The sequence below is a fragment of the Syngnathoides biaculeatus genome, chromosome 14, assembly GCF_019802595.1.
Source record: "Syngnathoides biaculeatus isolate LvHL_M chromosome 14, ASM1980259v1, whole genome shotgun sequence".
NCBI classification, from domain to species: Eukaryota; Metazoa; Chordata; class Actinopteri; order Syngnathiformes; family Syngnathidae; genus Syngnathoides; species Syngnathoides biaculeatus.
The window spans coordinates 17,030,253-17,045,637 of record NC_084653.1 but is presented as its reverse complement, the minus strand read 5'-3'; the positions used below and the strand labels follow the sequence as shown (position 1 = coordinate 17,045,637).

General features: G+C 39.3%; 1 protein-coding gene across 3 annotated transcripts in view; it reads right to left on the bottom strand.

Annotated features, from left to right (window-relative positions):
• The window catches only part of glsb (glutaminase b), a 32,345-nt gene that overhangs the window by 12,014 nt on the left and 4,946 nt on the right, over positions 1-15,385 (bottom strand). For all 3 annotated transcript variants that reach the window (XM_061841288.1, XM_061841290.1, XM_061841289.1), the window contains exons 2-9: positions 11,073-11,169; positions 8,214-8,335; positions 7,690-7,819; positions 7,278-7,357; positions 6,578-6,741; positions 5,743-5,801; positions 326-358; positions 183-241 (exon numbers count right to left, since the gene is read on the bottom strand). In XM_061841288.1, coding sequence (XP_061697272.1) covers positions 183-241; positions 326-358; positions 5,743-5,801; positions 6,578-6,741; positions 7,278-7,357; positions 7,690-7,819; positions 8,214-8,335; positions 11,073-11,169 — 744 coding nt within the window. The remainder of the gene's footprint in view (positions 1-182; positions 242-325; positions 359-5,742; positions 5,802-6,577; positions 6,742-7,277; positions 7,358-7,689; positions 7,820-8,213; positions 8,336-11,072; positions 11,170-15,385) is intronic.

Here is a 15,385-nt window from a genome sequence, read left to right as displayed (position 1 = left end):
AGCCTTGTTGTTCAATTTAAGGAATGAGCCCCCAAGACTTTTTTTGTGCATCCTGTTATGATAAACATGCCCATCTACATTAGTGTTGATAGGTGAACCTAATGTCAGGGGCACATTTTTCCCCTAACTTTCCAGGGGGCACGAATGGAACGAGTTTTCTAACTGCCTTTCAAGTAACTTACGTGGCATTGCTGAAACCGACATACTCGTTTCCTGCCATGTTCTTCAAGAAGTTCATGACCTGAAGGCAAAAGTAGCAAAAATATGTATCAGTAAATTCATTTGGCCATTTTAAATATGCAAATCAGGATGCGGTAATGCTTACATAATCAAATTTTTCGGCGTTGCCTTCACCTTGCTGAGGGAATAAGAAGCAAAAACCAGTTAAGTATAGTTCTTTCTACTGAGGGGTATATATAGTTACGGTAAAATGATAATACTACAGCAGAGTACTAAAGAATGAGCAAATATGAATAGATTAAAAAAAAAAAAACAGGTGTAAAAATCACATAGTAATGCTGTGAGTTGAAGAGAATGGCTCCAGATTGCATTGAGCTTACAAAGAGAAAAACAAGTTTGCAGTTGCATGGAGATTTTAGCAGATGTGTGTTATAAACCAGTTAATAAAAAACGTATACTTAGAAATCCAAATTATATGAGATTATGTAACAGTTTAACCCTCCTGTTGTGTTTCTTACTATCGCTTATAATTTCATTTTAAACCCATGAATGGGCGTCCCTGTAAATCCAAACAAATATTGTATAATGTATGATAAACATCTATTTATAAAAGGATACAAAAATAACGGCAGCAAATTAGGTTACCTCATAATTTTTTTTCCTTTTACATTTTTGAAATGTTTTTCCATTTTTAATGTGTAAAATGGGTGAATTTGACAGGAGGGTTAAAAACAGATTTGTAACCACAGCCCTCTCCTGTGTTTACATTTCCAAACGGAGTTGCCGTGCTACCATTGTGGGTAACTAAGGAATTTTGCTTTTGCATTTAAACTGAATGTCAATTAATGTGAACGTTGGTGAGTATAATTCAAAGTGTCAGGCCAAGTTTTCTCTATATTTGAACACACGCAGCCATTTTGGATGCTGCCTATTACCACAACAACAATAAAAAAAACCACTGAAGAAATAAAATGGACATGCATATAATTGTACAATATTTATAGTGCTGGAACACACAAAACCACTCATGTTATTACATGTTTAAAAAGCCTATTTTTTTTAAGGTTCTACACTTAACTGTGCAGAAGAAATAGAAGACAAAGATACACGGATGGAGAGTCACTACATAGGATATCTACAGGCTGATTGGAGAAGGAAAAAAGGGATGAGGGAGCGGGTTGAGGGGTTGTGGGAAGGGGGCAGTGCGAGGAGAAAGATATGGAAAAGGAAGAAAAAATTACCAACGTCATTTGACCTGCAGCAGCAGTCATTATTTCCCACAGTTCCTAAGTCTGTAAAATATGCAACAACATACAAAAACAGCAACAGTATGTAGCCTTCAAGCACCACGTAACAGTTTGAGGGGCATACCGCCACTGCAAACGTCCCAAAGTTTTTCCCAGTCAAATTAAAGGGGACATATTAAGGAAAATTTATTAGTTAATTTCTTGTATACAGTTGCGTTCCCTGGAGGAGTTAATGCCCATCCATCAAGTGTGACATGAAATAACCAGGTAATTTTGGGGTGAGCTACCCATTTCTAAAAATGTCAGATTTTAAATTTGACTGTGATGGAACAGTTGGGCTAATTTACATAAATTGGTCCACCCCATGACTTGGCAGGTAGGCTTGGGGGAAGTCTGAAACATGTTAAGGCCAAAAGATGAGTAAAGCATCATTGAATTTGCTGTAGATTTCTATGTACAGTAGGGATCCACGACACTAATCGACAATTGTAATTTAGTAGCTTGGTGGTGAAGAATTGCCTCCACAAATAAAAATTCTAAAACATTCTTTATGGCAGACTTTTATACACTTAGCTATTTGGACTTGCTTTATTAGACTTGGGATTCATCAAGTACCCATAAAAGCAGCAGCTAAGGATGAGCAGTGTCTCATTAGCATGACAGGTCCACAAGCGCAAAACAGATTAATTTCACCAAGACTGTAAACCCGTGATTCCCAACATTAGTATGCCATCTATGCCAGCTACATATACCTACAGTAAGAACAATGAAATGTTTTTCCACTAGATAGCAGCCATTGGCGTTGATACAACAGGAAAAAAAATGTCTTCAACTAAACAGGCCCCCATTTCCCACTGAGAAAGTGAATTTATCAATCATAATTCCCATTAGAGCAGCGTGCACCGCATATTTTTTAAAAGCAAGCATTTTAACTATTGTCCCAGTAATTTATTGAGTAATGGTATAAAATGAGATTTTACATTAGACAGGAAGACCACTGCAAAATATGCATTTGGGGTACTAGTTTTATTTCTGTTCACTAAAAGAGTCGCCATCATCACGTTCTCCGCTGTAATTCTCTGCGACTTTGAATGTGTGCGGTTTTAACAGACAGGGTCTGGCCTGGTGAGTGATGAGTGCGTCAATAAATGAGAGTTGGCCTTTGTTAGCTCAAGTTACCCAGTCTGTGTGGTGAGTGCCTGCGTGTTAGTTGTGGCTTTAGCAGTATTAAATTTGTTAGTTTTGTTACAGTTTTGTTCAAGAAAGGGACTGAAAGTACACCGGCGGCTGTGTTTATCCTGGACAACTTGTGGGCACATTAATCTCTCACTAGGTGCGGTAGGATATATTAAAGTAGCTAACTAACATCAATTCTTTGTGTTGGCGATCATAAGCATGCTGTTGTGATACCAAAGTTCTGCTTTGCAGTTGGCAAATTGCGCTTTATTATTACTCCAAGTGTGAAATAATCCCAAAGTTTGGCCGTTCTCTCTTTTACAGACCCTTTCCCCCTGGCCCATCACATCAACTCATTTTTAAACAAAGGGGGCCATGAGTCTACAGAACTTCAAGGCAGAAATTTTGCTTTTTCTTATTTTTAAATCAAGTAATTAAGAATCATTTCATCTATTGTTTCAGCCCTAATTCCATTACATCTTTACTATATTTTATCTGGTGACACTTTGTTTGGTGGTGTGTGCCATGAGTCTCTTCTCATTTAAATATGAGCACTGGCTCAATAAAGGTTGGGAAACACTACTTAATAGAGGGAGGGGAAATGTGTGGTCTGTATTTCTTAATAAAATGTGGTTTAAAAAAAAAAAAAAAAAAAAAAAATGTCTCCTTTAATGTTAACAAGAAAATTGGTCCGATAGCTTGTTTTTTGCTGATGGGAAAAAAAAAAATGCGCCGAGACATGGATACCGAAAGATGCAGACACACACTGATGTCTTGCCAGCATTACACAACCATACACAGGTTTTCGGCACTCCATTAGAGTAAGTACCTCAGCCTATCCAAGAACATAGTGGCACTTCTGCCATTTTTCCTCCTTTCGCATAACCTGTTAAGAGATGGCCTCTTCTGGTCGCTGGTAAGTGTGACACAAAATATGTTCAGTTTACAAGTAACAGTAAAACCCCCACAAGATAGCAGTACAAGTTTACCCATTTGTGCTTGCATATTTTTTTTTTGGTCGTTCTAAAATGCCCTAAATTGCCACAAGCTCGTGGAAAAGCCCAGGCTAATAGTAAAATAGTAATTGGTGACAAAGAAGTATGTTAAGGTGATACATATCGAATCAGGAGGAGACCAAAACATTTGTATGTTGAGTAGGAGCTAAATTTAGCACAGGAGAGTCAGCACTGCATCTGTATATTTTTGCTGGTGCATTTTTTAAAAATTAAATAATCTCTAAGGCATTTTTAAGGGTAATGTTATAAGAGGACTTAATGAATGATATTCAAGAATTTTTATGCCACAGACTGTGGTATAGTAATTGCTTAAACTACCAATATACACAATTATTATCATTTCAAGGGGGTGTCAAGAACTTTTTTTTTTTTTTTTTGCTCTTCATGGCAGGGCTTGTTACCTACCCCCAATGATTAGCAGCGGATTTCTGTGGTATTAAAGGCTGCAGTGAGGCACAAGGCTGGCCGTGTGAAAGGGAACAGCAGAAAGCCGGAACTAAGGGGTTTAAACACACGAGCCTTGATTCTCCAGGCGCTTTGTGTAAAACTCAATTGTTGTTGTCCAATAAACTGACATTGCAACTGTAACGGGTGAATAAACTTTACTGTTGCGGCAATTGTGTAGAAACGCTGCATAAAAGGGGGTTAGCACGGCACTTTTTTATTTTAAAGGAGCTTGTTCTGTTTCTTTAGCAACCAATCCCATCAGTCATCCATCCATCCACTTTCGATTTAGTACATTAGTTGCCTTGATCAACAAATATATGATAATCAATGTCAGCAATAATGGTTAAAATACATTATAGACAACACAGTTTTGATCAGATGCACATTCAGGAAGAATGTCATGGAAGTCAGTTGGATGACCATTATGGCAAGTTTAAATGGGCACTCTTTAAAATATTAAAACTGTCAAAAGTTTCACCATAGTATGGACTTCCTGGATGACTTAAATGATTCTTTAATTGTATTGTGTTTTAAAATGTACATTGTCAGGATTGTTTTTTTTTCCTGATTTTTATTTTGAAATGTAAATGTTCTATCTCTGTATTGTAACTCATACAAAAAGCCATGACAAACTGAAGGGGCAAACCAAAAAATCTGCACAAATTTGTTCCATCAATATGGCTATACAAGAGGACTACATATCAATGTCTTAAAAAGTCAAATAGAGTGATGCCAAACTGGCCGTAATGCTAGCAGTTTTCGTCGTTGGTCTGCACGTATCCACCTTTGCGTTGATTTGTGACCTGGATCTTGTAAGAACCCTTTGTGGAGGATTAACGTCAACCTTAGTCTGGATTTACATTGCAGGTCCAAGTGCCAATTCTGATTTAAAGGCTATTTCTGCCAGCAATTTTCTTACTGTCTATATCCCTGTACTTTCCAAGTGACACATATCCCACACTGCTGTTTACGCTGATGGACCAGAATGACACGCTAATTCCACGTAAACAACTCCACAAGCATCAATACTGGAGAGTGACAACACAGGGGTAGACAATAATATAAAAATACTACAAATATAAAACCTGGCCTCGGTTAGTCTTCCTCTCATTGACTTAAATCTGAGTAAAATGCAAAACCTCCACATTACTCTGCTGGCCACCATCTGCAAATATTTATCTTGTCTAACAATGGACACACCTGTGATGTGCCACATTAAATTGTGCAAATTGTTTTTGATGTTTATTTATGTTGTTTGGGCTGACATAAGTGTGTATAAGTCAGCAATCAGTTGAATTTTGATGAAAAAAAAAAAAAAGATGGTAATGACAGGGCAACAACTAATATCTGGCTTTGGCAGATATTAGATGTTTTGGATATTTATCCACATTTGGAAGGGGCCTTATTCCAATGTGAGGATACCAAATTCTGTATGTTTTATAGTTATGTATATCCCAAACATGCCACTTTGAAGAGAAAAAAAAAATTATAAAAAATTTGGCTGGATGCAGCAATACCAGAGTGGTATTTTTGAAAAAGAGATATAATGAACAGTTTGACAGCACAATTACTCCAAAAGTACTCTGTTTGAAAATATGGGTCAGAGTCAGAGATTTTCAACCAAATGCAAGACTGACACCAAGTGAAATAAGAAAACAGGACTGTGTTGCTTTTACCTTTATCAGTGAAGTACAAACAATAGCGCCAGCATTCACCATCGGGTTGTGGGGCTTATCTGCAAACCAACAAGGGCTTAGTTAATATGTGTCATGAGGGCCAACTGATAACTTATTGAATTGTGTGCAAAAGCTACATCAGTTAACAACATATGATGCCAAATAAACTTCCAAAGCTACGAACATCGCAGTTTGCGCTGCAGTTAATTATTTGTCAGTGCCTTCACATGAGACAACGTCCAAAACAATCTAATTAAGTTACGCTTTCTTAGTCACGTTGATGTCACATACTAAGAAAGCGTAACTGGATTGGGTGGCTGTTTGGTTCTGAACTGAAGTAACCCTGCCTGGTGGCACAGACTGAATTTCAGACAGCGAATTGGAGCCAGTTGAATTGTTAACATTGAAACGTTACACTGAAATACAACTATTGAAAATGTGATCACTTTACATTTCAAATTCAAATCCTGTTTTCTGTGGTATTTCAAATTCAAATCCTGGTGGCACATATTTACTTCCATAGAATCACCCCTGACGCTGCCCACTTCCACATTTGAGAAACCAGCTGAACTCTTTTGGCGTTACATCCCCTTTAATTTCTCCATTGCATTATTTCCTTCCACAACAGGGCTGCTGGCAACATTTCAGCACATAATATGATGACAAAATAGCTCTAAATTAAGTAATCCTGGTATTTTCTCTGACTATATTAACACACCCTGTGTAGAAAATTTTGCTCTAGGACAGATGTCTCAGGTGTACAGCATCAAAATAGGGTTCTCTTTGGGCATTTGAAGTTTACAGACAAAAAGGTAAAAGCGTCAAATCTACGCACCATCTTCATCCAGAAAGAGTTTGTTAAAACGCAGCCCGCTGGGCTCTTTGCCGATGAAACTGTGCACATATTCGGTGCCGTGATCGTGTACAGCGACGGCATACTTCAGAGGTTTGACGCACGACTGCAGGCAGAAAGGGATTTTGGTGTCGCCCACTGTGTGTCTGCAATGGACAAGCAATCGTCAAGTAAAGGGTTTGTGATTGGCAACAATACACAAAAAAAACAAATCTTGAAAGCACTGATGAGTGGGCCCTTGCATCTCATTTTTCATTGGGGAATCCTCATAATGGTCATCAAATAGAACAATTACAGTTGATTCTAAATATACAGTATATCATACTATACGCATCATAAACATGCTTTCCCAGATTGTCACTATTCTAGGAAAAGGGGTGTTGATGATCCTATGTTTTTAGTGCCCATTTATCTTTGACTTCTGCTCTTACACACGCACATTGGGTGTCAATGGAATTTCACTTTACATGGCACAGAACACACTGTTGAAAACTGTTGCGACACATTAAGAGCATCAATTACTTCCCCATTTCAATTTACAGCTCATTTGATAACGTGGTCCATCTCCAGCACAATCACATATTTATCATTACTAAGGCTGTGTGTCTGATTATGTGACCAGTAAAACATTTTTAAAAAGTGTTGTTCCTTCCTTCAACACTCAGTTGCGCTCCCACCTCACCTCTGGCCATCCACCGTACACAAAGAGACAGCCCACAGGTCCGGACTGAATTTTGCAAGTTGAGGAATGTAGTCAGCAACCTGAAAGAATTAAAAAGGACAAACCTAAGGCATCAGAAGAAAAAGACATTGGGGCCAGCTACGGAACGACTCTTGAGGTTCCATGGAAAACTGACACCTCCATGTGAATCTTAATGTCAGGACAACCAAACATAGAACCATGTGACAAGAGGACATGAGTCATGATTGATAAACAGGTACTAGCATTTTTTTTTATTTTAGGTGTAAAGTAAAGCATGATCATGCAGATAAGATTTTTTTTTTTTTTTAAAGAAAAAAAAAAACAAGTAGCCTTTTCTGCTTTTCCTCTCAACTGAGGGACTGATAAAGGAGTCATGGATCTAAGGACAAACCTGCCCTTCAGAGAGCGATTTGGCACTCTCGTGTAACTCATCAATGTGGGAAGTGAAGGACTGGAAGTCTGGGATGACGAACTTCTTGCGGAAGGCCTGCGTGAGCAGAACAATGTTGCTCTGGACACACCTGATGAACAAAACCACAAACAAATAGCATGCTCAAACACAGCATCTGCATGCAACTGAAGGGTGGGGTGGGGAAGTTTGCAACACTGATGTGTGACAAACTTCAACTAGGTTTGTCGATGAAAGGGCTTCATCGACAATATGGCGGTTCATCGGTTCCCCCGCATCAGCTGCCATGAACCCATATTGATGATGTGTACCATGTAAGGTTTAGGTTTGTGGTGTTATGTGTCAACACCCTAAACTCCTTTCATGGAACAAAATATAGTTCAAATGGTAACCAATACAATTTACAAAACTATATCTAATTAGTTGTGCATTGTTATAAATTGACAGTGGAAAAATTTTCCTCTCAACTTGAGAAATATGAAATAATGAGAGTGGAAGTGACTCACTTCTTGAATTGGTGCCTGTCCAATGTGACGCCGTCCGGAGTGTTCTTTAGGGTTTCTTTGAGTGTTTCCATGCATTCTTTCAGTCTGGGGTCTCCCGTGCGAAGTCCTGTAGTTTTGAGAGCCTAAACAAAGGAAATACACATTTCCAGTCAAAAAAAAAAAAAAAAAAAAAAGTACTTGAAGCACATTAACATTGATTTCGTTTTATGACACGTCAAAATCAAATGGTGACAACACAGATGTTATGCAATTTAGTGTTGTCCCTCGGTCTAGATCAGAGGTGCCGAAATAATTTTTTGTTATGGGCCCACATTGTACTTATGTTTCCCTCAGAGCGCAGTTATGATTGTGAAACCAGAAAAATCTTTAATTGCCTCACAATAATTCCACACAAAATTTAACTAGTTAAGGAATCTGGGTAACGGGTTTTTCCAATCATTGCTCATGTTTGGCAACAAACATGCTTGTGATATCTCAATGTTATCATTTAAGATATACGATATTTTGAAATTTTGTTAAAGATTTTCACAAAAATCTTGGAAGTTGACACAGATGATTTGCCTTTGTAGGCCACATAAAATCATGTGGTTGACCGGATCTGGCCCTGAGCCTTGATTTTGACACATTTGGTCCAGATTATAAGGTTCAAATTTGGTGGCATTTCAAGAAATTCCCGAGTGCAAATGGCTGACTTCTTGTGTCTTTTCAAGCATGGTCCTTCTCACTTAAGAAAGATTAGTTCTATCCAATTTTCTGTCCATCAGTGAAACTGGTGTCATGGGCCATTTTCTTCCAGCTGTCAAATGTAGAGTAGTAAACAAATTCAAATGTATTTGCAGGAAGAATAACAATAAACACAGTGATCACGGGGCTCTGGAGCCTATCCCAGCTGACTTGGGGCAAAAAGCAGACTACAACCTGAAGGTGTCAGTCAGTCACAGGACACATAAATACAGACAAACATTCTCACTCACATCGTCACTGACTGGAAAAGAACCCAAGCTGCCTCCACCTTCTTCTTCTTCTTTTCCTTTCGGCTTGTCCCGTTAGGGGTCGCCACAGCGTGTCATCTTTTGCCATCTTAGCCTATCTCCTGCATCTTCCTCTCTAACCCCAACTGCCCTCATGTCTTCCCTCACCACATCCATAAACCTTCTCTTTGGTCTTCCTCTCGCTCTTTTGCCTGGGAGCTCCATCCTCAGCATCCTTCTACCAATATACTCACTCTCTCGCCTCTGAACATGTCCAAACCATCGAAGTCTGCTCTCTCGAATCTTGTCTCCAAAACATCCAGCTTTGGCTGTCCCTCTAATGAGCTCATTTCTAATCCTATCCAACCTGGTCACTCCGAGCGAGAACCTCAACATCTTCGAGAACCTCAACATCTTGATAAGCTGCCTCCACCAAAGTCAGTCAAATGCACCACTACACCATCATTGACAACTACGATTTCAATTGATTGTAAATATGAGCATCTGTCATGATCCATACCCGGTAGTTCCTTTGTTGGAGCTTGCGTGGCACCTTGTGCCTCGTCTCCACAGCAAATCAGCTTTGCGCACCTGTATTCAAGCACCACTGGTTTCTGCCTGCCTAACCCAGAGAATTTAGCTATTGTTGGATTCTTCCTCTACCACAATCTTAGCTTCCCACACCAACTATGCTGCCAATTCCAGCGACTATTTCCTGACTTCTCCTTGTTCCCGCAAACCAGGACTAAGCCTCGGAAAAACACACTTTCAAAAACAGATCAGCTTCCTCCAAATAAACTATTTCCAACAAATCCTTCCGCCTCTGCCTGCATTTGGGTCCAGTCCTCCATCAGACAATAACCAATCCTGACAGAATACTCAGGCCTTAAAATAATCGATCCTGTGAGGTCTGAGTTATTGAGGGAAGCGCTCGCCCACCAAGGCACCCATATTGGCAGACCGCATAATGTGTTTTGTAAAATCATGGACTCTTCGCTTACCAAAGAAGTCTCTCTCCTGTCTTCTCAGATCCACTCCGCCAACCCTCCCATGAGCACTGCTCACACACCAGCACCCTCCTACCAACCCCTCCTCCAACACAATGAACTTCACGTTCAAGCCATCCGGTGCCTCCTTGCCCTCACTCAGGGGTGTCTTACTCAATTTTAGTTTTCTACCAGGTAAATGCAGATGGAAGGACGCCTTGTTATTGGGGGATATTTGTTAAGGGACCTCCGGAGCAGCCATCACGGGATGAGCCCACCTCTTTGGAGGAATACATTTTCATAGCTTTTGAGCAAGACAATCGTCTGAGAAAGAGGGAGAGGAGAGTTTAAATGCGCTGCTTGACACCTTCTGGCAACCCCTGCTTTTGGGTCCAGTCCTCCATCAGACCATCACCAATCGTGACAGTTATCTTCAGCATGCTTTCGTGCAATATTAGTATTCTAACCATCAAACCATGAAAATACATAAAGATTCCCATTTACAATGGCAAAATTCAAATGTGTGGGAATTTAGTATGATCCCTCCGTCTAATAATGTACTAGAATGGTTGAAATTTGGTAACAAGTAGACAATTTCAAGAGCAAGTTTGCCTCAGAAGAATCCCTCAACATGGCTAAAATGGACCTTTTAAACCGAAACCTGAAGCCTTTTTAAAACGTTGTGTTTTGAGACTCTGAGTTTGCGCCTGAAAGACCTGCATACCAAATGTCATATTGCTGAGAGAATTGTGCTTCAGTAGATGAATATTTAAAGAATTCCAGGGCTGTTATTGAGCCCATTTTGGAGGTTCATAAGGACCCGCCAAATTTGTAGACAATGAGAAAGTCCTCAAAGTGTCCCTTTATTAGGGGTAAAATTAATAGCAATTAGAACGACTTACTGTGAGGAATTTATGAGCTGGAATCGTTTCTTGACCTTCTGCGACTGTGTAGAAAAGTAAATCCTCCAGACTAGGCAGGATGCCGGCATTTCTTCTCCTAATTTAGAAAAAGTCAGGTTTATTACATGATTTGCAGTCTGTATCACATCTTACTCATCATGTACATAACTTCACAATTGACTGTTCGGAAAACAACAGCTTGATGATAGCGAAAGCATCGAGTCTGAGCAACAATTGGGTCACTTCCAATGCTAACACAGTGCTTATCTGTTGCTGCTGATAATGTTCACACAGCAAACAATATCAGTGACACACACAGTTACATGATACGAGACCGTTTTTGAATAACAACTCATATTTCCATATCTTATTTTGGCCCCTTACATGACATGAAGGCAGCCGTTTGGAGAGCAAAACTTCATGAGCAGATGTGAATTTTTTTCAACAATTTAAAACAGTTTCCAATTTTAATAATATTTTTGTGACATGCTTTCATCAAAATACTTTTGATTAAAAAAATAAGTACAGTACCCCTCTACCCAGGGGGGCAAATACACTTACAAGGACAACCTCGGTGCAACGAGGAGAGTGTCATCTACAACCTGCAAAAGGTGAAAAGTGAGTGCCTGAAAAGACAGTAAAAGCACCGTTTGCGCTGTCATGTGTTATGAAAGTATTTTCATTTGCGGAGGAAGCACTTCGTCACCCTATTGCACAGTTGATTCATCTTTCTTTACTCAAGTTTCAACCTTAACAGAGAATTACATGTTGTATATTAAAGATAGGCCGCTAGCTTAACGGTAGCACTACGCTAAACACCATAGACAGTGAAGCTAACTGCAAAGTTTTGCTACTATAACCCTTCAATCAGGGATATTTAAGCACAAACTGGGGCGGCAACACATGTAGGCAGACAATACTTCAGCATATTTTGTATCATCTACAAAATAATAAAGGAAAACTACTAAAGCTTACTGAGTCACTTGTTAAACTCTTCTTGATGCATTAAGAATGTCTCTGTACACCTACATCCTGGTGGCCAATACGCCCACACCACAAGAAGCACAAAGTCAACAGCTATTAAGCACGAAATGATTATTTGTTTTGTACATTCTTCACAAACTTACTGAACTGTAGGTTTTTAATAAAAGGACAACACTGCAGAGGGCAATTTAAAACGTTACAAAATTTTGGGATAGTGTGTTGTGTGGTGCTAGAGTGAATTAATTCAATTTCTATTTATTTCAATGGGGAAAGAAGCTAATATTTTTAACCAGAGAAAAAAAAATGCATCTAGGTAGTACCCAATTTTCACATACAGTATATGGGGTATTAACTGAGTGCTGCCCTATTTTGTCAATGCAAAAGAAAATCATTAGTTTCGATCATAAAAGCCACCAAAACTATAATAAGAACAAGCATGAATTCCAGGGATTCTCTGATCCTTAGCAATGGTGAGTTCTCTTGTGACGCTTGGATTAATAAAGGCAACACTGTACTGCCGTTCACACGCTACTGTTGACAACGCAGCATATAGAAGTAGAAATCAAACTTTTGGAGTCCAGGGAAAACATTTCCAATTTCCTCATAATCCTTACACCAACTATTAAACATGATTACCAACTGTATGTATGAAAAAAAATGCCCTCTATTCCAGAGGAAGATCATCATGGTATGCCATTTTTTTTTTTTTTTTTAGAGAAAAAAAAAACTGTAAATTGGTAAGAATAAAGTCAGATTTTTCCTAAATCAAGTCGTAATACAGTGGTGTCTTGATACAAATCGACCCAACAAAGACACAAGCCGTACAGATGATGTTATTACCTTGGCTTGTGAGAAATAACTTGATAGGAGTGCTTTGTTCACAGTGAGCTCTGTTGACGTCACTTCACAAGATTTCCATATACTACTGAACTATTAAAAACTATAAAAAAAACCAACACTCCACAGTTTGAGAACAACTGCGCTACATTGATGCTAACACGTAATGGGAAACACCATAGACAGGCTAATGAATGGGGGTTATAACCCAACAGATTTGGACACAAATCGTGTAGCAACACATGTAGACGGTAAGATAAGTCACAAGCATATATTCTTTAGGCTCTTTGAACAATGACTATTATTTCTACTGCACTGAAGAAATGAGCTGTACCCATTCACAGTTTGTAAGTATATTAGAGTTGTGGTGGATCGTTTTTAAATGCATCTTTGTTCGGTTCAGTCTGCACGTGTCCTGTCCAGTGCAGCATGCCCAACTCGTTTTTTCCTCATTTACTATTGACCCAAAGGATATGGTAGCACTAAAGATGACATCCATGGGTGCACAGTCTTGTTGACCTCCCCCACTCAAGTAGTTCACAAGGCAACACACGCTATTTGTGACATGCTCTTCCAGCAATGCAGCAGCCAATTATCTTGTAGTGGGGCACGTCCAGCTCAGTACTCAAGCGGGATTTATAATCACAATGCAGTGGCATACGGCTCAACTTTTTCAGTGCGCTTTTTGTAGTATTTCCTTATCGTTTATGCACTACAAGTTCTAGAAACATTCACTACACCCACCAGGACCTTTAACAGAATGGTACGCTCCATCTTGTGGACCAGAGTTTGAGAATAACTGATCTGAAATATACAGGCTGGTGACAAATGGAACCAGATATTAGCTATAAACAATGTATGACTACATTCAATTCAGTACTTCTGATCCAACAATTTGGCATATTAGCTAAGCTACGCCTAACAAGCCCTTACAGACTTTCGCTGCAACATCAAGGTAACTCTATGGTCTTGAACGCACGAAGTGCTCATCTTCCTAATTCAACTTGAAAGCAATACTTACGTGGCATCTGTCTAGAAAAGCAGCAGAGGTAGCGAGTGAACAAACTCGGCTAATGCACTAGGAAAGCACTCAGCAAACTAATGTGTGCGTATGCATGTGCGTGTGTGTTGGTGTGCTCCACTTGGATGCTTTATATCACAAGCCAGTTCTTTTCCACTGAGGATTTTTTTTTTTTTTTTAAAAACACCGTATTACATGAACTGTAATAAATGTGTAAACATCCCCGGCTGTTCAATGAGAGTGTGCAGACAAGGCATGAAAGCAAAAGCCTCCATGTTGAGTGTGTTTGTAGTACATCTTTATCACAAGATTAACTTTGGGCGTGTGTAAGTCTCCTTCGTTTGTTTGACTACAGTAAACGACCTTCGTTACCTCTGCACTTACACAGTTGGGAGTTGAGTAAACCCACACTTATTTGCGACTCACTATTCACAAATTCACTTTTTCTGTGTGCAGCACGGTGGTGGATCAGCTGATAAAAGCTTTGGCCTCACAGTTCTGTGGTCCCGGGTTCTATCCCAGACCCGCCTGTGTGTAGTTTGCATTTTCTCCCCATGCCTGCATGGGTTTTCTCCGGTTTCCTCCCACATTCCAAAAACTTGTGTACTACTTGCTCAACTTGCTGATATTACAGTAACAACCAAATGAAATGGACTTCAATCCCAGCCCTCCCTGTGTGGAGTTCGCATGTTCTCCCCTTGCCTGCCTGGGTTTTCTCTGGGCACTCCGGTTTCCTCCCACATCCCAAAAACATGCAACATTAATTGGACACTAAATTTCCCCTAGGATTGTGAGTGCGGCTGTTTGTCTCAACGCGCCCTGCGATTAGCTGGCAACCAGTTCAGGGTGTACCCTGCCTACTGCCCGATGACAGCTGGGATAGGCTCCAGCACGCCCCTGACCCTCGTGAGGATAAGCGGCGAAGAAAGTGGATGGATGGATGTGTGCTATTTCTGTAACAGCATACAATCACTAGATGGTGTCAAAACTTATTTTTATAGTGAAAACAAGCAATTGTGGTATTAAAAAATGTGTAAGGCAGCATCAATTACATTTTTTTCCACTATTTGTGTCCATGAGTTTATTGTATTGCATTTTAAATTTTTCTAACTTTTGGCTTACATCTCTTATTTACTGTATTTACACGCATAGTTCCTTGTTGTGCTTTTATTTTCTGGTTACTTGGTTACTTTCTGATGTATTAAGGACTTTGGCCAACTCAGATGTTCTTGAAGTGCTCTAGAAATAAAAATGAATTGGATTGTAACTAAACGAGAATGCTGTAATTCATAATTTAATTTAAAATAATGGCATGTCTTGCACATAGAAATTTGTTAAATTATAATGGGGCTAAAAAAATTAGGCATGTCGTACAAAAAAAAAAAAAAAAAAAAAAAGCCACCTAGTTTAAAATGTTGTTTTAACTTTAATATTGGCTCAATGTGACTTAGAACACAATAAGAGGACTACC